This window comes from Pteropus vampyrus, unplaced genomic scaffold (assembly GCF_000151845.1).
Source record: "Pteropus vampyrus isolate Shadow unplaced genomic scaffold, Pvam_2.0 Scaffold7, whole genome shotgun sequence".
Taxonomy (NCBI): Eukaryota; Metazoa; Chordata; class Mammalia; order Chiroptera; family Pteropodidae; genus Pteropus; species Pteropus vampyrus.
The window spans coordinates 1,052,005-1,077,174 of record NW_011888788.1 but is presented as its reverse complement, the minus strand read 5'-3'; the positions used below and the strand labels follow the sequence as shown (position 1 = coordinate 1,077,174).

General features: G+C 49.5%; 2 protein-coding genes and 1 pseudogene across 3 annotated transcripts; 2 read left to right on the top strand and 1 right to left on the bottom strand.

Annotated features, from left to right (window-relative positions):
- Positions 1-1,388: 1,388 nt before the first annotated feature.
- On the bottom strand, positions 1,389-10,790 carry ITPA (inosine triphosphatase). 2 transcript variants are annotated; one of them, XM_011369702.2, is made up of 8 exons: positions 10,655-10,790; positions 8,331-8,388; positions 8,175-8,239; positions 7,502-7,575; positions 6,620-6,651; positions 5,890-6,005; positions 3,129-3,205; positions 1,389-1,887 (listed from the first exon to the last, which is right to left on the bottom strand). In XM_011369702.2, the coding sequence occupies exons 1-8, from the start codon at positions 10,718-10,720 to the stop codon at positions 1,746-1,748; spliced, it is 630 nt and encodes a 209-aa protein (XP_011368004.1). In that variant the 5' UTR covers positions 10,721-10,790; the 3' UTR covers positions 1,389-1,745. The 2 variants fall into 2 exon arrangements, with proteins under 2 accessions (XP_011368004.1, XP_011368011.1); XM_011369709.2 differs by lacking the exon at positions 10,655-10,790 and adding an exon at positions 10,480-10,629.
- On the top strand, positions 4,526-4,644 carry LOC111746866 (annotated as a pseudogene).
- A 3,275-nt stretch (positions 10,791-14,065) lies between the features above and the next one.
- On the top strand, positions 14,066-24,399 carry DDRGK1 (DDRGK domain containing 1). Its single transcript, XM_011369692.2, has 9 exons — positions 14,066-14,236; positions 15,401-15,607; positions 16,862-16,974; positions 17,211-17,312; positions 19,998-20,120; positions 20,479-20,517; positions 23,084-23,140; positions 23,718-23,766; positions 24,099-24,399. The coding sequence occupies exons 1-9, from the start codon at positions 14,146-14,148 to the stop codon at positions 24,263-24,265; spliced, it is 948 nt and encodes a 315-aa protein (XP_011367994.1). The 5' UTR covers positions 14,066-14,145; the 3' UTR covers positions 24,266-24,399.
- Positions 24,400-25,170: the final 771 nt, after the last annotated feature.

Sequence of the window (25,170 nt, the reverse complement as noted above, 5' to 3'; positions counted from 1 at the left end):
GAAGAGAAGACATCTACTACATCTGAAACCAAAAAAAGACTAACAGAGATAGAAAGAGATGCTCAATCCAACAGTGGAGATGGCACCTTCTTCTTGATAGACTGGCAAAAATCAGAAGGCTGAATGGATGGTAGAGTGGGAGACAGGGGAGCCCTCCTGTCTTCCACTGATAGGGCTCAGAGTGGAGACTGGAGTGCAATCCAGACACCTCACCCTCCAACCTAGCAGTGCTGTTTGTGGCGATGAGTAGCTAAAGTTAAAAAGGGGAACAAAGTGTATTGTGTGTCCAGGACAGAACCCTGGGGAAGGAGCTGAGTAGCAAACAGAGGGCTGCCCTGCCTCAAACTGCATGTACCTACCCCAACCCACCCATGGGGCATGTAAATCTTCTTTGGGGCCCCCTGCCCAGTAAGTAACCTGGGTATTCCCTGCGGGTGGGGTCATGTCCAGAATCACCAGGAGAGGAGCGGGCAGGCCCCTAGCACTCCATGTTAGCCCCAGGCTAATATCACCCATCACCAAGGAGACAACTCAGGATAGGCTTGGCTGCCAGTGCTTCCTAGGGAAATAACCCAGCTGGGGAGCCAAGGGATGACGTTCTGTCCTCACCACATGCACTGGCACTGATGCAGTTTAGGGGAGGAAACAAGGGTTAAACCCAAGCCTAGGCCATGCTGCCAGGACTGAGGAAGAGGGCCTAGAGGAGACCTTCTTAGCTACCTATGCATGCAAAACCCTGGGAGTGACCCACCAGCACTGAGGACACCAACCCTTGCTGCATGCAACAAGCTTTCCTAACATCTTCACGGTTGGTATTCTTTGGTGAGGACACCTCCTCCTCACTGAAGAAACACCTGCAAGAAAAGCAAGGGAGCCCCCCAGGGCAAAAATCCCTCGCAGAGAATGGCTTTATCGGGGTGCAGTGAGGGTCTGGGGCAGCTGAGCTGGACCTCCTAAGGGGCTTGGAGGGCCCAGGATGAACATAGCATGTCAACCCAACTGGGGTCAAGGACTCCATTCCTGTCCCTGCCATATAAATGAACTTGGCATTATAATCATAAGCCAGTGTTTGAACTGCTCTAATGTATAACTGCACAAGCAGAAGCATGACCCACCCTCGATTCAGGAAACGCCATGGAGACCAGCTGGGCAGTGGCATCACTCACAGGTGGGTAGGCAGTATGGACCTGGCATGGGAAAGGTCAGCCCACAATCTGAGACTTGAATGAAAGGAAAGATGTAACACTCCAGCTAGCAAGAGCATGGGAACACCCTGGACACTGTGCTGCCCCTGTCCCATCACTGCTCTCCCACCCCTCCTCCCCACCTGAGAGGCTCCCTGTTCCTGCCAAAGGAGACTCAGGAGACAGACACCTGCCCAGGGCAGGTTTCAAAGCAAATACATCTAGTTTATTTTGGAGTAGCTTCCAGAATTTTTATTGGCCATATTTTAAAATACTAAGATGGTTTGTGTGGTTCTTTCCCAAATCCTCAGTCCTGCCAAGGCTAGTTTAATACCCAAGGTCCTTTCAAGATCCCAGGCCTGGAGGCTACAGGAGAGACCACGAAATCCGCAAGGGCAAGAGAATGGTGTCCTTTACCCAAAATTTCTCTAAACAGAGCCAGCTGCTCCTCCAAACCTGTGAGGCTCGTCTGGTGAGGCTGTCTTCTCAACTCTCCCAGGAAGTCGTAACCCTGAACTGACATCCTTGGAGGACTGCCTGCCTGAAGGGGGAGGTTTCAGGCTAGCCCTCCCCAGATCCCTGGCCAGCGCACTCATCAGCAGCCCCAGGGGGAGTCAGGCTGCCAAAGAATTCCTGCAGCTCATGCAGGGCCCGGAAGCGATGAGAGATGGCATTCTTCTCAGCTTTGGGCATTTCTGCATACCTAAAAGGCAACAGCAGCTCAAAGAGGGAGCCCACATCAGGGATGTTGTGCACCCCACTCCATCCCAGAGCCCAAAGCTCAAGAAGTCCCCAGGAAAGGGTAGCAGGGCTACCAGCTCCTGGCAGCCAGAATTAATTTCTTAAAAATCAGATAGTTTTAAATGTCCCTACAGGTAGAAACCCATATTGAAGGATATTAAACTTGCTCCAGTATATCCAAAAGTAACTAAGGGAAGCCAGGAATAGGAGGATAAGCTACGTGTTTGATCAGCTTTGTCATCTGTTGACAGGAAGCAGTAGGGCCTGACAGAGCAAATGCAGCAGACTCCCCTAACACACTGTGGAGAAATGATATGGGACAGACAGTGGCCTGTCTCCCATGCCAGGACTCCAGTGAAGTGAGACTCCTACACCCCAGTGGTGGGCTTCAGATCCAGTATGTGGCCACTAACCACATGTGGCCATTTAAATTTAAATCAATTATAACTTAATAAAAAGTAAGTTCCTCAGTTGCCCTAACCGCATTTTAAATGCTCCACAGCCACATGCAGCTTATTGCTACCAGATTGGGCAGCACAGATGTAGAACATTTCTGTCATCATAGAGCATTCTTGGACAGTGCTCTTTCATGTTGTCCTCAGTTCTGTCTGGCTATTGTGAGGCCTCAGGCCATACCCCCTAAGGGCCTCTCTGGCTTGGAAAACCTGACTCCAGTAATGGTCAACATGTCCTGTGTGTGTGTGTGTGTGTGTGTGTGTGTGAGAGAGAGAGAGAGAGAGAGAGAGAGAGAGAGAGAGTGTGTGTGTGTGTGTGTGTGTGTGAAATACTGAGAACACCCGGCACTGTGGGGGTTTAATGTGGTGCCCACTAAAGGCTACAAAACGTGTTAGCATTTTCCCAAATTAGATGGGGGAGTGGGAAGATCATCCCACAAAACTGTCAGGTATATATACATGACAAGCCAAGGTCAGAGAGGGGAAGCCACTGAAGTCATACAGCTGCTCTGCAGTGAGCTGGAACCCGAGCCCAAGACTCCCAGCTACACCTGGCTGCCCCCCCTACTGTGGACTGAGCCACCAAGATTCCTTGCGTCCACCCCCACAGAGCTGCATCCAGCTGCAACAGCACCCTCAGAGCCTGCCTCCACCCGTATCCGCATGCTTGGACTTGGGCAAGGCGCTGACCCAACGCAGACCACAGCTAGCCCAACCCCACACTCCAGGAAGAAATTGGGCTCCTTACGTCTGCTCATATCCGTCAGGTTGAAAGCAAGGGTCCCAGCCAAAGTCTCGGCAGCCTCGGGGTACCACAATCTGGCCCTGGCAGAAGAAAGGGGAACACGTGTGTCACTTGGCTTGGAATACAGTGGACAGTTTAAGTTTAGTTTATGAATCTGGTTAAACCCTATTTACTCAAAATATGGTTTCAAGGGGTCCACAGTGCCTGCAAATGTTTGCTAAACACAAATAAAATGCACAGCGGGATGGCTTTCCCCTCACATACGAAGGAACCACGTACTAGATATCCCTGGGGTCACTCTCCATCTCTACAGTTTTGATGAAGTGTGACCTATTGAAGAGAGTCAACTGAGAAACTGACAGAAAACATTTTCTCCTAATAGGAAGTTGAGGGCCCTGAACTTTAGAGACAAAGCCACATGTCTGCTACTATTACTGCATTTCTCAAAATGCAAGGGAGATTCTAACAATTACAAGAAATACCGTAATATAAATTACTTAGCACAATGTTCAACATACAAACGAGTACAAAAAATACTGGCTGTGACAGGCAAATTCCAATAGGAAAATGTTACAAAGAGAACCAACTGTAGTCCACTGTCATGAAATGCTGTGTTGCCAGGAAAGCAAAAAAGGGAGAAAAAAAAAAAGAGAAGAAAAAGAAAGAAGCTAATTTAAAAAATATAAGAGAGGTAGCAGAGGGTGGGGATTAGCCACACAAATGCCAAGTCATTCAGACCAAAGGCAAATTCTGCTCTGCTAGTGGGGAGCTGTGTGACTGAGACCAGTTACTGAACTACTCTGAGTCACATCCACGTAATACATTTTTTGAACATCCACAGTGAGGCAGGTAGTGTTCTCAGCACTGGGGTCACAGCAGGTCTCACCTTGCCCTCAGAATAAATCTCTTAACCAACACAGGCATCAAACCAGTAAAGAAATTAATGATTACCAAACACAAAGTATCTTAAAAGGAATAAACAGGGGCTGGCCTCAAAAACAGGACAGGATGGGGAGCTCAGAGAAGGCCTCAAGGAGGGGACACTGACTGCAAAAAGGGCTGGGGCGAGAACATTCCAGGTGCAGGACACAGCTGGTGCCAAGGCTCTGAGATGGGGAAGGGCGTGGCACATGTGTTGCTAAAAGAACAATGTGGTTGGGTTCAGAGAGCTCAGGTAAGAACAGAACGTGAAGAAATAGAGCCGCCTTGGGTAAAGTGAGGGCTAGGAAACAACAAAGTGCGTGAAGTGTCTAAAGCTGAGGAGACAATGGGGAAACATGGGGACTGTGGTGACCAGGCCTTATCAATAGGGCCTGTGGTTGTTCAAACTTCCGATTTTTGAGAGAAGATTTCTGTGAACGTAGCAGACAGCTGCAACTCATTTTAAAAAGTTTAACCCGGTCTACAGCCACGCCACTCCGAACACGCCCGATCCCGTCTGATCTCGGAAGCTAAGCAGGGTCAGGCCTGGTTAGTACTTGGATGGGAGACCACCTAGGAAGACCAGGTGCTATAGGCATTAAAAAAAAGAAAAAGTTTAACCAGGCAATTATGAGCCAGCAAATCCACTTCCGGGTATATATCCAAAAGAACTGAAAACAGGATTTCAAGGAAATATTTGTACATCCATGCTCATAGCAGCATTACTTACAAAGCCAAAATGTAGAAGCAATCTAAATGCCTATCAGTGGACATATAGATAATGTAGCACATACATACAATGGAATATTACTCAGCCTTAAAGACTGATGAAATTCTATCATATGCTAAACATGGATGATCCTTGAGGCCATTACAGTAGGTGAAATATATAATGTATCTAAGTTGTCAAATTCTTAGAAACAGAAAGTAGAATGGTGGTCGCCAGGGGCTGGGAAGAAGGGGGAAGGGGAGTTGTCCTATGGGTATAGTTTCAATTTTGTAAGATGAAAAGTTCTAGAGATCTGTTACACAACAGTGTGTATATAGTTAACACTACTGTGCTGCACACTTAAAAATGACGAAGATGATAATTTTTATGTTGGTTTTTTTTTTACCACACACACACATGAAATCTAACCAGGCAGGGAAACACATCTGTGGTCAACCACTGGTGGAGCCTCTGGGGTGGGGCTTTGTAGGCTACAGTGAACTCTGGATTATATCCTGAGCAAAAAGGGAAAAAGCAGGAGTGAGTGATGTGCCAAAAGGTGTACTCCTGCCACAGGGAGGGAATGGATGGGCTGGGGAAGGAGGGTAGACCAGCCCAGAGGATGGTGTGGACCCTGTGAGAAGCAGCTGAACTTAAGAGAATGAAAGGTAGGCGTGAGGTAATGAAGGGCAGCTGGGGAACAAATGAGCTGGGGGAAGAAGTAACATTCTATATGAGCACGAAAAGTTGGAAAGACAGTAAGATATTCAAGGGAAGCCATAGCCTTAGCAGTTGGATAAGGAGATTCAATTTTGGAGAAGTCTGGGCTGTAGGTATAGCTTTGGGAGTTGTCCCCTTCAGTTTCTACATCTGCTTCACAAGAGGGTATACTATGCAGAGCTCTGGGTGTCCCAGGCCTCAACAGGTGGGAGGCATTGTGAGTCTCCCTGAAACACCAGCCTCAGGTGTCAAACAGATTTCAGGATTTACAGCACTTCTAGTTGTGCCCAGGGGCAAATCTGGCCAAAGCCCTGGGAACTAACTCTCGCCCTCCCCACTACCTAGATTCTGGGTCACTAGCTCAGGTCGCTGCGCCCTCTGGTGGCAAGCAGGGGAACCAGTGTGGGTACGCACCGAGGTCCGGCCCCTGAACAGGCGCACAGGCTCACTCGCATCTCCACTACTGAGTGCGAATGTGCAGAGCGCATAGGCTGACTTGTCTTCGAACCCTGCCAGGAGCTGATGGAGACCTGTGGGAAGGTGCAGGGAGAACTCAGCACAGTCTGTGCTGGCCAGCCCCCAGCCCTCACTCCCCACTCCAAGGCCCTGGGTTAAAGGGGATGAGTGCCAAATTGGGGGGCTTATACATATCAGTTGATAGGCTTTGTGCTGATAACCCTGGAAGTTGGCTGATGGGGACATGGGGTTCATTATTCTATTGTACTATTGTACGTGTTTGAAATGCTCATTAATATAAAATGTTTTTAAGAACACCTAAAGAGGGAACATTTTGGCCTGTGACTATGGGTGACAAGGTATGCACTCTTGGGGCCCAGGAGGGACAGCCCCCCTTTCAGTCAAAATCAACTACATTTTTCCCACATCTCAGTGCTCCCTGGGGCCAAGTGTGTAGGAAAGTGTAAGCTGCAGGTTATAGATGGGGAAATTGAGGTGAACAGAAGCTTCATGGTAGGCGTTGGAACCTGAGATTCCTGATTTCTAGTTGGGGCCTCTCCCTTAGACAGTGACTCCATGGTGGGGACTGGAACCTGAGGCTTCTGATTACTAGTTAGGGCTTTCTCCTAGACCACCTCCAATTCTCAATTCCCAATAGATCTAAAGGAAGAAATAAAGGGGATAATACCTTCGGGCTTTAACTTCTCCAGAAACCACTTTCTGCAAGGCAAATAAAGACAAGTCAGACAACAGAAGTTATTGGATCTTCTGACCACCTTATTCTTTGGGCTGCATCCCCCAGGGATTAAAGCCCTGGATCAGCCAAAGGGATATGATAAAGAATGTCTCAACTCAAAATGAAGAGAAATCATCCAATAGGAAAAAGGAAATGGAGGCAAACAGGCAATGCACAGAAGAATCAATAATTCAATGAAGGCCTCAACCTAACTGGTAATTAGGGAAATACAAATTAACACTGTATGTGATAACATTTCACACTCTCCAAATTGCAAAATATTAAAAAGTCGTAATACTCAGTGCCGGTGAGGATATGGAGCAATGCATACTGAAAGTGTAAGTGTATATGAGTGCTACTGTATTGGCAAACAAATTGGCAATCCAAAAGTTAAAGATATACATATCTAAGACCCAGCAATTGCACTGCTGTGCATTTGCCCTCCACCCCAGGAAGGGGTATTCAAATTGGGATATTTGTATCCTAGAGATACACAAAGACCTTCTGAGGGAGTCTAGGGCACTAGACAGTTTTAAGGAAATCCATTTTCAGATCTTAATTTCTCTATTTCCTCTTTCCTGAAACTGATCTGCCTATGAATGTACCTCTCCAATGGCTGGGTTCTCCTCGCCCATCTCCACTTACACAATTACATTCTCACACTTTATAAAAGAAAGGCATACCTCTCCCAAATCCCTAATCCTTCCTCAGGAAATCTGAAATATCGGTGTTGATGCCAAGGCAATGAATGACTCTCACTATCACGTAACCAATCATTTCCAAGTTCAAGTGGTTTTGTGGGCAAGGCCCTGCAAGGGGGTGGGGAGCACTCACATGTAGGGGCCAGGGAGGCCCCCGAGGGCATTGAAGCACAGACAGGTGTCCTCCACCAGTACAGGTCCCTGCACCTGAAACATAAGGAAATACAGCCCTGAGACCTGCCACCAACAGGCCCTGCCGCAGCCCTGAATTCCCCACCTACCAAGGCTTGGGCCAGGCCCACAGCTAATTGGGATCTGCAGCAGCAACTGCAGGTAGAGATGCATCTGCTAAGAAGAACAGCCCTTGTCTAATCACTTATCTTCATTTTAAAGATAGGGATACCAAAGCCTTGGCAGATTGTAAAGCCTACTCCAGGCATAGCAACAGAAGAGCTGGGATTCATACTCAAGCAGCCTGATCCTTCAGAAAGTGCTCTTTTTCAGTTCCATAGATATGAGTGCAGGAGTGGGTATGTGTGGGGAGATGTAGGGGAGGAAATGTATGTATCTGAGTATTGGGGAGAATTACGTGTGTGATGGGTCTAGGGCGATACTGTGCAGTCAAGGCTGAGAAAGAAAGGCAGTATTCTAGGGCCAACTGGCCCCAGACTAGCTAGGCCTGGGCAGGTCCTTAAAGTCACAACCAGCTGTGCTCACTCTATGGTTCTCCATGCATCCCCAGCAGGCACAAATCCCAAGCCATCGGGACAAGTGAAGTGAATAGAGGACGCGTGCAGAGCAAGCACCTGGCGAGCTGCCTCCCGACACTTCTGTATGGAAATTTCATCAGGCTCTCCCTGGTACTCCGGCACTTATTGGGAAACAGACATACAGAGAGTCAGATCACAAGCGGACAGAGAAATCAAACCATCTTTTAAAAATAAAACAAAAGAGAGACATACGGTCAATTTTCTGTGCCACCAAAGTACATGGAAACTTATCTCCTAGAATCTGAATGACCTGTTCCAAAATGAAAAAACATTTATCACCATTTGTTAATGATTCCCCATTACTACACAGCTGTCATCCACCATTCTCAACAGGTAACTCTCCTGCCAGTCCACTAAGGCTTACCAAGTCAGGCCCATGAGCCTCACTCCAGCCTTCATGGTCCACCCCAGCAGGTCTCTGTTCATGCTCCCTCATCTCTCTCTTACTTCAGGTCTCTGTTCATGCTAATTGCCCATCCAGAACACCCTTTTCCCTTCTCAATGCTCCCAGAAACCCTACCTATCATCCTAGGTCAGGAATTTTCTATCAGGCATTAACCAGAATCCAGGAGACCTGTGAACTTGGATGAAAAAATACCCCTAGCTGAAATTTAACATCCCTTTCAACTGTGAATACAGAAAACCAAACTAGCATTAGCAATTCTCGTGCCCTTTAAACCTATTAAAATCAGATGTTGTCATATCCCCTTACAATTATAGCAGATATCTCAAAATACCATTTACAATCCTCATAATATTAAAATTATGATAATTATACATACCGCTAGATTGAATCCTTTAATATATTAAAGTAGATGTAACTGATGATAAATACCTGTAATTTTTTAAAACAGTCATCTATCTGCAATATTTCGAGAATTGTACTTCAATAGATTTCCTTTGTAATTCCATTATTTTATTTTGTATATTTAAAACTATTTTCCTGAGAAAGGGTCCACAGGCTTCATCAGTCTGCCGATGAGGTACCATGAGATGATGAAGAGTTAAGACTCCCTGTTCTAGCCCAGCTTCAAGTCCATCTCCTCTAGTGAGCCTCCTCTACCCACTCCAGTCCCTTCCTTTAAATGTGAGAGCGTCATATTCTCAGCTAGAGGCTGACACAGCTTTGGAGTCACCACCATCCTGCATGGGGCTCTGTTCAGGATGGAGCTGCCTGTCTGTTTGACTGGTCTGGCCTCAGGATCTCAAGCCTTTTATCAGCATAGGGCTCTGACTCCTGAAAAGACCACCCTGTCCTGGCACAGAGATACCATCAGGCCCTTTGCTGTGGACCAATGAAGGGCCTCCAAATGACTGCACCCCATTAGTCTGCCTCAGACCTACCTAGTGGGCATCATCCTGATTCCCCACACAGGACCCTGCTTGGCCACAGCTGATGGAGCAGAGAAAACCCTTGAGCCAAGCAAGACCAATCAGGGTTAGTGTCTGGCAGAAGCCTCATTGCCTCCTTCACTAAGAGAAAAGGAAGCAAAGACCCAAATAGGAAAAGGGATGATCATCCAGAGAAAACTACAAGACAGGACAGCCCCTCAAGAGACTTTTCAGTTCCGGTGGGGGACCAGTACATTGTCCTTCCACATGAGTCACCTGGTGGTTTATGTGAGCTCCCTGACGTCACTATTATTTGCAGCCAAAGATGTTCCATCAACCCCCAGAATCCTCTCACAAGTAGTCACAAAGTCCCTGTAGGCAGCAACAGGATCCACTACAGCAGAGGACCCCAAACCCACGCCGGCCCACCCCCCACACACCAGTACGGGTTATAGCCTGTTAGGAACCAGGCTGCACAACAGGAGGTGGGCAGCTGGCCAGCTAGTGAAGCTTGATCTGTATTTGCAGCCACTCTCCAGTTCTAGCATCACAGCCTTAACTCCATCTCAGATGATCAGGCATTAGATTCTCATAAGAGCACTGGTTCCTGGTGCCAAAAAGGTTGGGAAACACTGCACTATAGGATCCACTGCCTGCCTCCTTCACTCCCCCGCTCATTGTCCCCATTTTGCAAAAGTGGAAAGAGGGTGGGAGAGGCTGAGGACATTTTGGACCATGGTGGAAAGTGGATAGCTCAGGTTAGGTGTCTGTCCCACGCCCTGTCCGGCCCCTGCCACCCTCGGCCAGCAGCACGATCTGGATCAGCTCTAGTAGGATGTCGGAAGTCCTGGTTTGGGGTCTAGTTCAATAAGTAACCTTTGGGACAGGTACTAAGGACTCCGCCACTCTCGCTCCCACAGCCCCTGAGATCACAAGCCCTGTGCCCGGGGCAGCCCCACTCTGCACACGCGGCTGTCCCACCCCGGGCGGTTCAACCCCTTCCACACACCTGGGTACTATGCATCCCTGGGGAACCGACTCTCCGTTCCCTCTCCACGCCTCCTCCCGCGTGCTTCCTTACTCCTGGAAGCTCCTTCTCAGCCCTATTTCAGCCAGCCTGGCCACGCGCCATCCCCTCCCGCCTCCAGCCACCTCCTGATCGGCCTCCCACACCCTCCCAGCACCTCCTCCAGCTTTTTGGCGTTCCCCGTGACAAACACAATCTTCTTCCCGGCCAAGGAAGTAGCCATGGCGATCCAGGTTTACTGCGCAGGCCCACCGGAAGTCCCTCTACCTCGAGGTGTAGGCATTTCCGGATGGCGGCGGAAGGGGCGGATTGGCTTCCGCCCTGTGATCGTGCGAAGGTATGTTTGAGATTCCTTTTTGAAACAGCTACATCTTAACGGCCTTAGGGACGAAACGGCCGCGCTGGGCACCTGGAATCCTTCCTCAGAACCCCGGGGACCGGAGTGCCCTTTTTCCAGATGAGCATCTTAGGGCGCCGGACGCTAGAAAAGATGAAAATGGCGCGGACCCTCTGCGCCTGAATACGGCGGTCTTCCTGAGAGTGGAGGTTGAGTGCTCCGAAACCAGTCTCTCCCACCAAGGGACGACGTCTTCAAGACCAGAAGAGACTATTCCAACTATCTGCCCCACCGCCGCTTTCGCCCCTCCCTGGGACGGGGCACCGTGGGAGGCAAAGACACCCCCGTCCCCTACCCCGAGGCCAGTGATGAGCGGACACCAACAAGGCCGTCTCTCATAACTTTCCTTCAGGGCAAGGGCTCCCAGACCCAGATACTATCCTGACCTCACCTTCAGCCCCGCTCCTTTAGCTCCTTTTTTGTCCGCCAGCTCAGAACTACTTGACTGAACTTAAATTTGGCATAGCTTAAAGCAAGACCGGTTTTTCACCCATTTCTCAGGCTTGAGACTTAGGTATTTTGATTCCCTCATCCTTCCAGCCTTTCAAACTCATCATCTCTTCTCCGTACCCACCGCCTCAGCCAGATCTTTGCATCCTGAACACAGCAAAGAATAGAATGTGCTCCCAGCAGACCCACCTGGGTGACAGGCCTTAACTCAACAGCTGACTCCCCCATTGGTTAAGTAACCTGGCTCCCTCCTCTAGGGATTCTGTAGCCAAGGGTTAACAGCTAGGGCAGATTAAGGGCCAGCTCTACTGGTGAGACGTCTGTCAAAGGAGTATCAGTACTCTGGAGGTCTGTCAGTGCTTAAATGAGTTATTTTGGTTAATGTTAATGACCTCTGATAATCTCGAATATTTTTTAGACCCCAGATTTTGCCCTTAGGAAATTAAAAAAATTTCGTGCTCTCTAAAAACTTTGCTCAATGACCACAGCGGGAGTTTTGCACAGGCCAAAAGGCTTTACTGTGTCCTTGGGCAGGTCCTGAAGTTTGTGAGTCAGTTCCCTTTCCACAATGTGATTTGTGAGGCTTTTGGGAATTGATTTGGGAAGGAGTGGGTTATATTCAGGGAGTGGTAGCCTTCCCTCTATATCATCTGTCTTCCTTCATGAAGTTCTAGGGAATCCCCAAGGATGTGGAAGGGCATAGGAGGTTTCTTTCATCAAAGCTGATCTCGCTGTTGAAAGCTTCACCTATATCCTTAGTCTAGGAGGAGCTTGCCAGGGACTGGATACAGGCACCTGGTGTACCACAGACAAGTACCATGTGCTGTGGTTAGTGCAATGACGGTAGGAACCCTGGGTGCTGAGAGAAACCTAGGTTGAAGAAGCTAGTTAGTCAAAGAGCAAGCTGTGGGACCTCACAAAGGGTTATTAAGCAGGTAGTATTGTGAATAGATATTCACTTTAGGTCGACCTCACTCTTAAATCTTAAGGCCTTGGAGCCCAAGAGCTTGTGGGGAGGGAGGAGATATGTGAATACCCGCAGTTACATGCAGAAGTTTGTGTATGTGTGATCTTTAGTCAGAACCTTTAGTTGCAAGTGACAATAATCCTCTTAGGCAAAAACAAAAACATGTATTGATTGGTTTGCTTAACTGATAAGCCAACCTATAAAGAGAGAGTCAAGTTCTCAGTTGCTCTCAACAGAAAGGAAGAGGATTGCATCATTCATTCATTAAATAGACTATGCTAGAATTAAAATTGTGAATTTTGGGCCCCTTGAGCAAGGGATATGACTGGAATCTCTTTGAAATTGCACTCTCAACTGTGGGGGAACCCAGTTAAGCAAAGAAGGATGATTCTTGTCCTCAAAGGAGCTTGTCAGGTCCTATCATTTCTACCTGAGAAATAGTTCTTGAAATTCTACCTCTGAAACCAGTCCCCTCCTTTCCATTCACACTGCTACTGTCACGAATGCAGCCCTATTCTGTTCTTAGCTGGACCAGGGCAGCACTGTTGCTCTTCTTGCCATCTTCTATCTGCTTCAGCCTGCCCATAAACCTTAAGAGACATGTTTAGGGTTCAGGACTCAGTACCTGAAAACTGCAAATGAAAACTATGAAAATGATATAATCTGTTTGAGGCAACAAGGAAGAGTTATCTTTAGTGACAAACTTGTCAAAAATGTCAAACTTACAAGAGTAGTAGAATGAGCACCTATATACCCATCACCTAACTTTAACAATGATCAGCATTTGCTATTTTTAATATCATCTATCCTGCCCTTTTACTTGTTTATAAATTTAAAAATGTAAATTATGAAATATTCCAAACTTACAGAAAATAATAAAATAGATGTTCAAGTTCCCACGATTCCAATAATGTGGTATTTAGTGCTTTTAAAACATACATAAATGTTGTCGCGCTGTACATAAACATAACCATTTGCAATAATTTCCATTTAACACATTAAGATGTTAACGTCATTTTTTTAAATCTTCTCCTCCCACACACAAACCATTGGTCCTGGATCTTCATGTTATCCAATGCACACAAAGCTTCATACTATTGTAATAGTAAGTTCCCAGTAGTTATTTGCTTCTTTAAACATCTCGAGTTTACATCCTGTCCTCAGTTTTTTTAAACAACTTTATCGAGGTATAATTTGTCCTCAGTTTTTAAAATAGATTCTTAAGAATTAAAGAGGAGTTTAAATTCCCTATGCGTATTTAATTTCCAAGAGCTCACTATAGAAACTGGATCACTAACTTTGCATAACCTAATAAAGCTAATTTTATTTCAAAATAGATATAAAATCGCAGGTGTGAGTACAAAACTGTATCACAACTTAAATAGAAGAGTTAGTCTCTCCCCCTCACCCTTTCAACGAAATCAAATGTCACAGATACGGGCAAAGCTCTGCTCTTAATCTCACCCACATCCTTTTCCCTCGCTAAAGGTAACGGCTATCCTGAAGTTGGTGTGTATCATTCCCAAGCATCTTTTTGTACTTTTTCAACATAGTATATTTCTATGTGATATTGTTTAGTAATTTTAAAACATACATAAATGTTGCCACACTGCACATAACCTTTCACAATAATTTCCGCTTAATATTATGTTTTTCTGCCCGAAATTCATTTTAAAATTAAAAAATATACGTGGGGTTTGCAGCCTGGGCGGGGCCCCGAGTGGGGGGCGGAGTCTAGAATGGGAAATGGGAGGGGTCTCATGGGCGTTGGGCGGGACTTGAGAGATTACGGGCCTCCGCGTTGACGCGCCGGTCCCGCTTGGAAGCCGTCGTCATGGTGGCCCCCGTGGTGTATCTGGTGGCGGCGGCTCTGCTTATCGGCCTTATCTTCTTCCTGACTCTCAGACGAGGCCGGGCGGCAGCAGGTAGGAGATGCCGCCGCGCCAGGGCCCGTGGGGCCGCGTTCTCTGGCCTCCTGAGCTTTAGTAGGCTGTCGCACCGCGGCTCTTGCGCATGCGCCGGCACGCCTAGCTGGGCTGACGCGGATCTAGTCTTCCAACAGCGCTCGCCGCGCGTGGGGCTGCGTACGCATGCGCGACAGGGTACCGCCGGGGAGCCGCAGTGAGAGAACCTGTGGACTGGATGGCAGTGTCCCTACACCCTTCTCCCTTTCTCCCCAACAAGACAGCCTTGGTTCATCCCTGTGCTCGCACCCTAGCATTCCAGACCGCCAGACCCAGACGATCTAGGCCCTGGCGGACACACACTGCCATCCCTCATTGAGGCAATTCCTTTTTGCGCCCATTGGAGAGGCTACGGGCGTTTCCCATCTCTCTCAGGTTGGCTTCAGTGTTTTCTGCCTACCCACGAGCTGGAGAGAGCATGAGACAGCTCCAGGGAATTTCCTGAAGCTCTCTCCTTTCCACTCAAGGAGAGCACCCTTGCACCCTCCTCTCTATTCTGCACCCCCACCAAAAGGCCATGTCATCGGCCAGGGCACAGAACAGATATTACCTGTCATCCTCCCACACTCCCTCATTTCCTGTCAGCATATGGGTTTGTGTCTGTCTTTCCCCTCTCTGGGCCCACAAGCTGCTTCAGAGCACCTGCATACTCCAAGGACGGGAGAGAGACGCTGAGGTAAGTCAGAAAGCCAACAGATCTTCCTGGGAGGAGAGAGTCAGCCCCTCAGGTGTGCTCTCTGGTTGGGACGCCAAGATAAAACCATGGCAGGTGGTGGTAGGCAAGAAATAAATTCAGTCCTGCAGTGGGCATTCAGGTGAGATCTGGAGAGGTCAGAGTGGGCTTCCTGGAGGAGGTAGAGCTTCATCTCTATCTTGCAGAGTGATAATCTCCTGATTGGCCAGCTGGAAAAGTGGGGCCTTGAGGGTGATCTTGTTGCATAGGATTAAGGTGTGGGTCTGGGTTGTAAAGGCCTCGATGGTCTGAGAAGTTGAGGCTTTGTACTGTGGGCAGCAGAAGCCTGGATGTAGTTGAGCAGAGGAGAATGAGGCTTCCAATATGCTGCTACCCTGCTATCAGGTGAGTTGGGCTGCTGGACGGCATCATGGTTTCTGTCTTTCCTACAGCTGGCCAAGAGCCACCGCACAATGAAGAAGGGCCAGTATTAGCAGGCCGAGTGGCCCAGCCTCGATTCCTGGAGTCTGAGGACCCAAGAGCTGGGGGTAGGCCTCGGCGCCGCAGAGACCTGGGCAGCCGCCTGCAGGCCCAGCGTCGAGCCCAGCAAGTGGCCCGGTCGGAGACAGATGGGAATGAGGCAGAGGCAGTCATCCAAGGTGAGAGGAGCCCCAGCCTGGAGGGAAAAGGAACTGGGTTAGGTGGTGAGAGGAAGGCCAAAGATGGGTGGAAGAATGGGGTGTGAAGCCATAGTGCAGGAGGGATGTCTGAGAACCAAAAGATGGGGTGTGGGGAGACTTGAGACCCAGACTTCGATCCTAGGGGCCAGAAGTTCTGTATCCTGACCCCTCTTCCATTGGGCCAACCCCTCTCTTCCTTCATCTTGGCTCTCAGTTTCCAAGCAGGAGGGCAAGGGTCTTTAGATTGACCCAGGGAGTTCCTCAGACCACTCCTTTTATCCCAGCCCCTTTCCTGGTATGGGCACACTTACTCCTTGAGGGCCTCACCCTAGGGCCAGAGTGCCTGGCCAAGAGCTTCTACAGTTCCTACAGTGGGGTCACCTGTATCCCAAGAAGAAGGGTTCGAAAATAGGGATGTTCTTTTGACAGTGGCCTCCATATTCTTGGTATTCGGAGACCAAGAGAGCTCTTAGAATCGTGGGAAAGAATGTCTCCTCTCCAGTGCTCCACAGCTGGCTTGAGCTGGAGGAGGAGGCATTTGGGACTTTTGCCCTTGTACCCTTGGAAATTAGTCCTTTTGGCTCAAAAATAAGGCCCTCTGTTTCATCTTCCCTCATGTTTCAGATGTGGGATCAGACATCTCTGCTGCTTAGGAATCAGTGGGTCTTTAACTTTCAGGGTCTTTGGCCCTGAGGAGTCGTGAGATTTGTGCTATATTTTTACACTGGGTCTGGTGGCTCATAGGGATAACCCAAGCCAAGGGTTGAGCCCAGAACCTTCAGCAGTTCCTGACCATAGTGAGAATGATTTGAGATTTGAGGTGAGCGTAAATTTTCCTATGGGGCCATCCTTCCCTGGAGCTTTGGCTCAGAGACAGAAAGCAGAGAACTCTGCAAGCCCAAACAGTCCTGCCTGTGACTTGCAGACACTCAGATATTAGAATCTGGTACCTCCTTTTATGGCTGTGCAGCATCTAAAGTTATCATCTGGTCCCTTGCCCCATGGCTCCCTCACCCCACCCCTGAATACACCACACCACACACACACACACCCTTGGAGTGTGAATTTCTGCATTCATGGCAGATGCCTCTAGAGGGCAGAGCTGTGTAGTGACATTTGCAGATGGGCGCAAGGGGATCCCCACCATGAGGACAGAGACAGGGGGTGTGGTGGATCCATCGTATCGGTCCTCTCTGGCCAGGACCTGAAGTGTCTTTGTCTGACCATATGTAGCCCAAGAGGAAGAAGACATCGAGAAGCCAGTAGAAAGTCACCTATCAGGGAAAATTGGAGCCAAGAAACTACGGAAGCTGGAGGAGAAACAAGCACGAAAAGCCCAGCGTGAGGCAAGCATGAGGGGTGGGGTGCAGCTCTGGAAAGTGAGAAAGGGCCCTGCCCTCCCCGTCCCCTATGGCAGACCTTCCCCTGGAGGCTCTTTGCATGCTGGGCTGGTGCTTGCTGCTTGCCTGGCTTTGTCTCCTACAGCCTAGGTCTATGTCCTGGCCCAGATGTTGCCTGCCCTGGCCTATTTGGGAGGTGGGCAAGCTCTAGCTGGGGTTGGGGTTGTGCCTTTCTTTTCCAGGCAGAGGAAGCTGAGCGTGAGGAGCGGAAACGCCTTGAGTCTCAACGTGAGGCAGAATGGAAAAAGGAGGAGGAGCGGCTTCGCCTAGAGGAAAAACAGAAGGTGAGACAGACCACCGATCCTAACTTCTGATACCTGACCAGGCAGCCTTGACTCGTGCAGCTCCTCAATTCCTCCAACCCAGAAGATGGGCCATGGACCAGGCGCAGGGGCAAGTCCTGGTTTATTTGGTCCCTGGTCTCTAAACAGTCTGTGTAAAGCTGGTACTGAAAAGCGGAGCCTGAGATGGGAATTTTTCTGCTTATCATCTGTTGAACATTCCTGGAGCATCTGAAGAACATTGAGATGGTCAGAGTAGCTAGAGCAGGGTAAGCAAGGAAAGGGGTCAAAGAGGTAAGCGGGCAGGGTCTGAATCCTGAGGGCCTTGAGGCTGTTAAAGGTCATTGTAACAGATGGTGGACCCTGCCTGAGCCAGGTCCTGTTAAGGCCCTGGCATAGAGGAGATGCTTGGAATAGGGGCCACTGCAGTAAAGGCGGTTATTGAGCATTTGTTTGCCTGATGCTTCCTTCTGAGAACCCGGTGCCCAAGAAAGGGAATATCACAAAGATAAGATGTGATGTAGGGCAAGAGCCAGGGCTGCCTCAACTGGAAAGACCCCATAGCTTGGTGCCTTTGGGCTCCGACTGGCTCCATTATCCAGAGGCACTGGATAGAATTAAAGCCTGGCTATGAGTGCTGTAGCAAACAAGCCAGAACACAGCAGAGGGGAGGCATTAGCAGGGAGGATTTTTCACCTTTATGAATATTAATTCTGTTTAATGCACCTTCAGTGTCCTGGGGCTCCTCCCCTGCACTCAGTTTCCTCTGTTATTGATATCTAACCTTATTGTGGCGTATTTCTCATGACCGATATTGATGCATTATTATTAACTAAACCCTACATATTATTCAGATTTAATTAGTTTTCCCCCAATATCCTTTTTTTCCACCCAGGATCCCATCTAGGATATCACATTACACTTAGTTGTTATGTCTCCTTAGGCTTTTCTGGGTTGTGACAGTTTCTCAGACATTTTTTTGTCTTTAATGATTTTGATAGTTTTGGTAGTACTGGCACGTATTTTGTAGAACGTCCTCAGTTTGTGTCTGGCTGATGCTTTTCTCACAGTTAGACTGGGGTTTTAGATTTCTGCAGGGAAGATCACAGGTGAAGTGCCATCTTCAACACAACACATCAATGGTCATGTTGTCAATTTGACATCACTGGTGACATTAGCCTAGATCACCTGGTTAAGGTGTTTGCCAAATTTCTCCACTGTAACGTTACCCGCCCCTTCCCATACTTGTTCAGAAACAAGTCACTGTGCATGGCCCACACTTAAGGAGTGAGGACTTATACTCCACCTTCTTGAGAGGAGAGCATCTGCATAAAGTGTTTGGAATTCTTTTGTACAGGAAATTTATCTTCTCTATGTATATATTCAGTTGTTTATTTTTAACCACATGGGCTTATGGCTATTTATATTGTACTTGTTTTATAATCCAATACTATCTTACTTATTTTGTCACTACAAAATAAGTAAGATTTTTCCAACTCAGATTGTTCCAACTTTGGCCGTTGGGAGCTCTTTCAGTTAGCTCCTGGATACTTTTGACATACCCTCATTGTTTTGTATTTTTAGTACCTTTTTTTTTTGGCAGAGCAGGAGGTTCCAAGCTCATCCTGTATATTCTCTGTCTCAGCTTGATCTTCACGTTTTACATGTTTTAAAAAGATGTACCTGAGAGCTCTGGGAAATGGGTTGGGTTGGGGAGAGGCAGTTGCACTAGGTGATAGTGGTGATGGAGCCACTTAGATGTACTGAGAAGCTTTCTAGAAGTTGAAGAAGTGGTAGATTGGACCTCATTTCTGACCAGGGCACCTAGCCAGATGGCTTTGTGACTCACTGAGCTAGGGACCTAGTAGGAGCACCAGACGTGTGGGGATTAGGTCACAAGGTCCTTCTGGGTCGTATTCAATTTGAGGTGCCTGTGAGATGGCTCAGTGGGTATGTCACATGGACAGTCATGTGTTTCGGGAGATAGATTTGGGCAGGGATACAACTGTGGCAGTCACTGACAAGATCTTTGTTGATGCTGTGGGCATGGCGATGTAGCCAGAGATAGGGTGGAGGACAGGCTGAGTGATGGAGGAGGCAGAAATAATGAGCCAAGGAGCAAGAGGGAGTCTAGGAGAAAGTGGGGTCTTTAAGCCAAAGGAGGGAAGAGGAGGTGGTTGGCTCTGCCTAGTACCACTGAGAGGGCAGGGATGTGGAGCCTGATGGTTGTCCCTTGGATTGGTGGGACGGAGGGCATGGGTGAGACCAAAGCAGCAGTTGTTTTGGAGGAGCTGGATATGCAGAAGGGAGATTGGAGTGGGCCAGAGGGGTGGCTGGATGGTGAGGAAATGGAGCTTGGATGTTTGTTCACAAAGTTTGGACATGCCAAGAGAAGGAGAAGGAGAAGGTGACTGGAAGATATTGTGGGATGGAGTCATGACAAGGTGTCAAGGAGAAGAGAGTTGAGCAGCATTTATCTGGGAAGTGTTGGAACTGATGAGAAGAGGGGCATCTGCCTGCTGGTCAGTATGAGGGCCAGAGGGATCAGGGTTTTGAAGGAGCTCTGTTCCCAAGAAAGGGCTGGGCTATGTGCTCTGGTGCCCTGCTGAGGCAGCAGGGACCAGAAACAGGGATGTGGTGGGTACATTGCCCCCAAATACCTGACTCTTGTCTCCTCTGTGTCCACAGGAGGAAGAGGAGAGGAAGGCCCGGGAGGAGCAGGCCCAGCGGGAGCATGAGGAGTACCTAAAACTGAAAGAGGCCTTTGTGGTGGAGGAGGAGGGTGTGGGCGAGAACATGACCGAGGAACAGGTGGGCCTACCACCCCGGGCAACCCTTCCTGCACCCACCAAGGCAGGGCCACCGATCCCAGACAAACTGCTGTTCCTCACCTGTCTCCCCAGTCAGGCAGTAAGAGGTGGGTGAGCATGAGAGCCAGGAGGCTCTAGCGGCCAGAGGCCTTGACCTCAGGAGAGGTGGTGCCTCCAAAACCCTCACCATGGGAATCTGTGCTGCTCACACAGACAGGTGGGTAGCATATGCAGGTGGTTGGGCGGGCACACGAGGACAGGCACATAGGCAGGTGGCATTCAACTGGGGAGGTGGATAGATACAGACCCCTGCAGCGCCCTCAGGGGAGACACTCACCCTGGTTTCTCTGCTCTTCCAGTCCCACAGCTTCCTGACAGAGTTTATCAACTACATTAAGGTAAGAAGTCACAGAGCAGAGCCTTGTGTCAGCTCCCTGCCTCACGTGTGCATGTCATGTGAATCTCTGCAAGGCCTAGAGGAAGCAGACCTGAGCAGGGGCTGTTGGCGTTTCACCCAGACTCATGCAAGAGTGGGCAGGGGGATTGAGAGGGGCTGAGCTGCTAGGGTCCTGGCGAGGAGAGTTCCTTCTCCTCTACCCCAAAGGTGGAAAAGGACCTGGGTCTTTGTAGGAGGTGGGAGACTTCGATCGCTTCCTCATGCTCAGGGTTTGACAGTTTCTCTGTTCTTCAGACCCCACGCTCAATGAGTCACTGTGTTTTTAAGTTTCTTCACATGTGTTTTCTGTCAGTTCTGTCACACTGAGCCTCCACTGACTTGAAATAAGCATCCTCTGCCATGTGTTTCTGACCTGGAACTTGGGTCTTCTGTAGGGAACAGGATGCTGTTTCCTATGGAATCTGGGGCGGGGTGGCAGGTGTGTCCCCTTCTGTCTGCAGGCCGCCTGGATGCTGCTCTGAGTTGCATAAGCGCAAGCCTGTCCTGCTCTGCTTTGCTGCTAAGCAACTTGTCCTCTCCCACGAAGGATGCGAGAGGTTTTCAAGTGCAGCTCAGAGGTGCAGAGGCGGCTGAGGGAAGGAGTGCAGAGGGAGCGGGGGTGGGGGTGGGGGTGGTACGAAGGGGTGCCAAGGAGCCAGGGCTTGCATAATTCCCCCCACCCCCCGAAAGAAAGCAGGGTTTTGATGCCTCTCAGCAGTGAGGAGCTGGGCTCAGCCTAGGGGCTCCAGAGAGGAAGAAAGGTCCCTCAGGCTGTGCCCGTTCCCCTCCAGTGGAGCCCATTCTCTACCCTGACACATGTGAGTGAGGACTGCAGCCCGGGCAGGAAATCTAATGCTGCTTTGCTGCTATTTGGAACTTTCTGTCCCCAGCTACCAGGTGGCCAGCAGCATGGTCTTGTGCCCCTCCTCCAGGAAGCCGTCTGCCATCAGCTTTGGCTCCCCCTCTCCTCTGCAGAGACCTGAGAAAAGGCCCCCAGGGCTATTCCAGCCCTCTTTCAGTGGCTCTGAAGGGGCCATTGTATAGGGGTTCTTCATACTCTTCTGGATCTTACAGGTCTTTTCAGCCTGTGTGGCTGATTATCTCAGAGCTGCTGTCTACAGGGGAAAGAAAGACTTCTGAAATTCATCTTACCTGCCTTCCTGGCTCCAAGGGGGTAGGCCCTTTCATCTTAGGATTTCAGAAACAGTGGCACATCTCCGTGCCCAGCATAGTTTATGTGAGGTGTAGGTCTGGATTGCTCTTGTTGGTCCACTATCCTTTCCGACCAGGCCTGGGTTGGTTGGCTTGTTTTTCCAAGCACACTTTTGACCCCAACCTCTCAGACCAAGTCTTCACAGACCACCTCAGATGACTTTAAGTTCCTACTCTGAGCTATCGCTGAGAGCCCAGTGCCCGCCCCCTGATTTGTAGGTACAGCTGGCCAGGTCACCTTACCCATCCCCTGACCCAGCTGCTGCTCATTTGCCTTGCTGCTCGCACATTCGATTTGACATTTTAAATCTTCACACGCCATCTCCAGCTGGGGAGATGTCACTATGCCACTCCACCCCAAGCTCATTCGCTGTGAAAGAATCAATGGAAACATAAAAGACTGCCTTCTCTTAAGTCATATGCTGTCTATTTTTGAGGGGAGGCAAATGCATTTGCCAGCAGTGGACCCTTAGCTGTAGCTCCCTAAAGTTTCTACTGAGGGTGTGAGGGGAACACACAGATAATAGCTGTGCATGGAAAACATTGAAGGTATTAGTGATAGTTATTTTAAGGGTGGGTCCAGTGTGTCAGATGATATAAAGAGAATTGTGAAAAGAATTGTGGGGTTTCAGGGCTGTGGGGATCTCCAGGCCAGGGAGCAGTGGGCAAAGGCGAGGTGGGACTGAACTGCACTGCCTCTACCAAGACCCCAGCTTATTGGGGCCTTTTATCTGTTCTCTCCTTGTCCACATGCTCACCTGTCTCCTTGGCCAGGTTGTGAGCTCCAGGGCAGAAGCTATGTCTTGTTCACTAGTGCCTCCCCCACAACGTCTCAGTGCCTTGTCCTAGCAGGTCCTTAGCAAACACAAGTCCTGGTGACAGTTTTTTAAAATAGCTTTTGGTGACTGTCACCCTCTCCCTTCATCTCTATAGTGCTTCCCCTTCCAACCTGTTCATGATGTTAAAAATATACAGCTGGATGCAGAGGAGAAGGTGGCAGCTGTGCTTGGCTCTCCATGTGTGTGTCTGTCTCAGGGTGGTCCCCAGTCCAGGACAGGACCAGGTGGTAGTTTTAGGCAGATACCTCCTGACAAGCAAAAGAATGAGAGAATTTATGAGTGTGTGTGTCTCTGTACATGGGTGGTTGGGGAATTTGTGAGTGTGTGAGGGAATCAAGGCTTTCCCACAGTGGAATCTGCACAGTGTTTATCTAGCCACCCAGAGCAGATCAGATCACAATACAAACTTTAGAGGGCTCCAGTGCTGAGAGGGATTTGCCCACTCAGCCTCTCTTCCATTCCTCCCTCTCTCTATAGCAGTCCAAGGTTGTGCTCTTGGAAGACCTGGCTTCCCAGGTGGGCCTACGGACTCAGGTAAGCCCTGGAAGGTAGCCCACTGTGTGGAGTATGGCCACAGAATCTGTGTGGCTGTCAGAGGAGGCCTGCCCTAAAGATAGAGACTCTAGATGAGGCCTGCCCTAAAGATAGAGACTCTAGATGCCTCCTCTGCCCTGCTCCCAAGCAGTTCAAGAGGTGTGAACCTCTTGGCATTCCAGGAATCCTGCCTTTCTGCTAGGTGGAAGAACAGCCAGGAAGGAAAAGGAGAAAGTCCAAACTCTATCAATCTAGCAGCCTCTGTAACCAAAGCAGCCCAAATTCAGTTACCTTGACAACTCTTGCAAACAGGCTGCACCAGCCTTCATGGCCAGATGTCACCACCACTCCTCTCCTGGTTGGAAAAGTGCCTGTCTTGGGGGTCTTGCAAGGCCCAGGACCAGAGCCCCTTCTCTCCTTGGCCCCTCCAGAGTAGAAACACAGAGCCACATTGGTCAGGGAGGGGCAGCCATGAGACGGGGAGAAAGAGATTTGGCTGTGGTGGGAGGGAGGTTGCAGTTGCCTTTTCTGGGGATGGCAGTGCCCATCTCTGTTCTGAGAATTGTTCTCTTCATAGGACACTATAAACCGCATCCAGGACCTGCTGGCTGAGGGGACTCTGACAGGTGAGAGAATGAGAATCAATCAGTACAGGCCTTGGCCTTGGCAAGTGTCTAGTTGCAGGGGGTTGCAGGGGGTTGCAGGGACTTGTTACAGAGGCAGAATGATAACCAAGAGTGGGGGAAGTGGTATGCAATGAGGGGCACTGAACAGGGGGACGCAGTTACAAGGAAGACATGGCTCACCCAGCCAAGATTAGATGCAGCCAGGAAAGGCCGGACAGGCGGGCAGGCCTTAGGGCTTGGAGCCAGTTGTCAAGGGATGGGTGGGAGGGCATTTTCAGGCCAGATGGGGAGAACCCAGAAGGCTAAGCCCCACAACCTGCATGTCCCCACAGGTGTGATTGACGACCGGGGCAAGTTCATCTACATAACCCCGGAGGAACTAGCTGCTGTGGCTAACTTCATCCGACAGCGAGGCCGGGTGTCCATTGCCGAGCTTGCCCAGGCCAGCAACTCCCTCATCACCTGGGGCCAGGAGCCCCCTGCCCAGGCCCCAGCCTGACCTAGCCCTTCCCTCTTGGACTCAGAGCTGGCACAGCCTACCTGATCATACATCTTTATCCCTTCCCACCATCCTGGGACAGTGATGGAATGTGGCCAGGCAGTTGTAGATTAAAGGCCTGTGAGCACTGCTGAGCTTGGTGTGGCTTGGTATGGCAGAAGGCCTGACTTGGGATCCCAGATGAGCAGGTGAAGACTAAACCTTAGAATATATCCGAAGAGTCGGGGTGGAATGTCCTATGGAGGCAGATGGAAGTTCAATTCTTAACAAGTATTCATTCATTCAAGACAAAATATCAAGCATTTATACTATGTTCCTTTGTGCCCTGCAAGCCCAGCCCCCAAGACTTGGATGAAGTCTTTCCCTCCCAAGCTTCCTGGAGCAAAAGTGGGAAATCTCTTGGGTCACATACATCTCCCCTCACTGGGGAGGGCGGTCTCACTATTTTTTATATTACTTCAGGAGCCCTAAGGAGGGCTGAGAGCCCTTAGGGCAAGAGTTAATCTGGGGTCGCTCCATAGTGTAGTGCTTAGCACGTCTGCTTTACACACAGAAGGTCCCGGGTTCGTGCCCCAGGTGGCACCACAGACCATACCCCGGGTGCACCAGTCCCCCTGGGGGTGCCGGGCCCTGGGTGCATTCTGCGAGCATGTGGGAGGCGACTCGCTGCCTTCAGAGATCCAGTTCTTAAGGGGAAATGGCAACATCCATAGGTCAGGAGTTGAAGTGGGTTGGGGGGGCGGAATGAAAGAGGGTAAAAAAGTTAATGAGCTGTGCCAAGGGGAACATCACCCTTTGGGAGAGGAGGGAGGCCAGGGAGGGTAAAAGGCTGGGCCAGCTGCTTGTGAAGCAGGTGGAAGAAAGGGAGGACCTGCTTGAGCTGGATAGAATTGCGTTATGAAAGG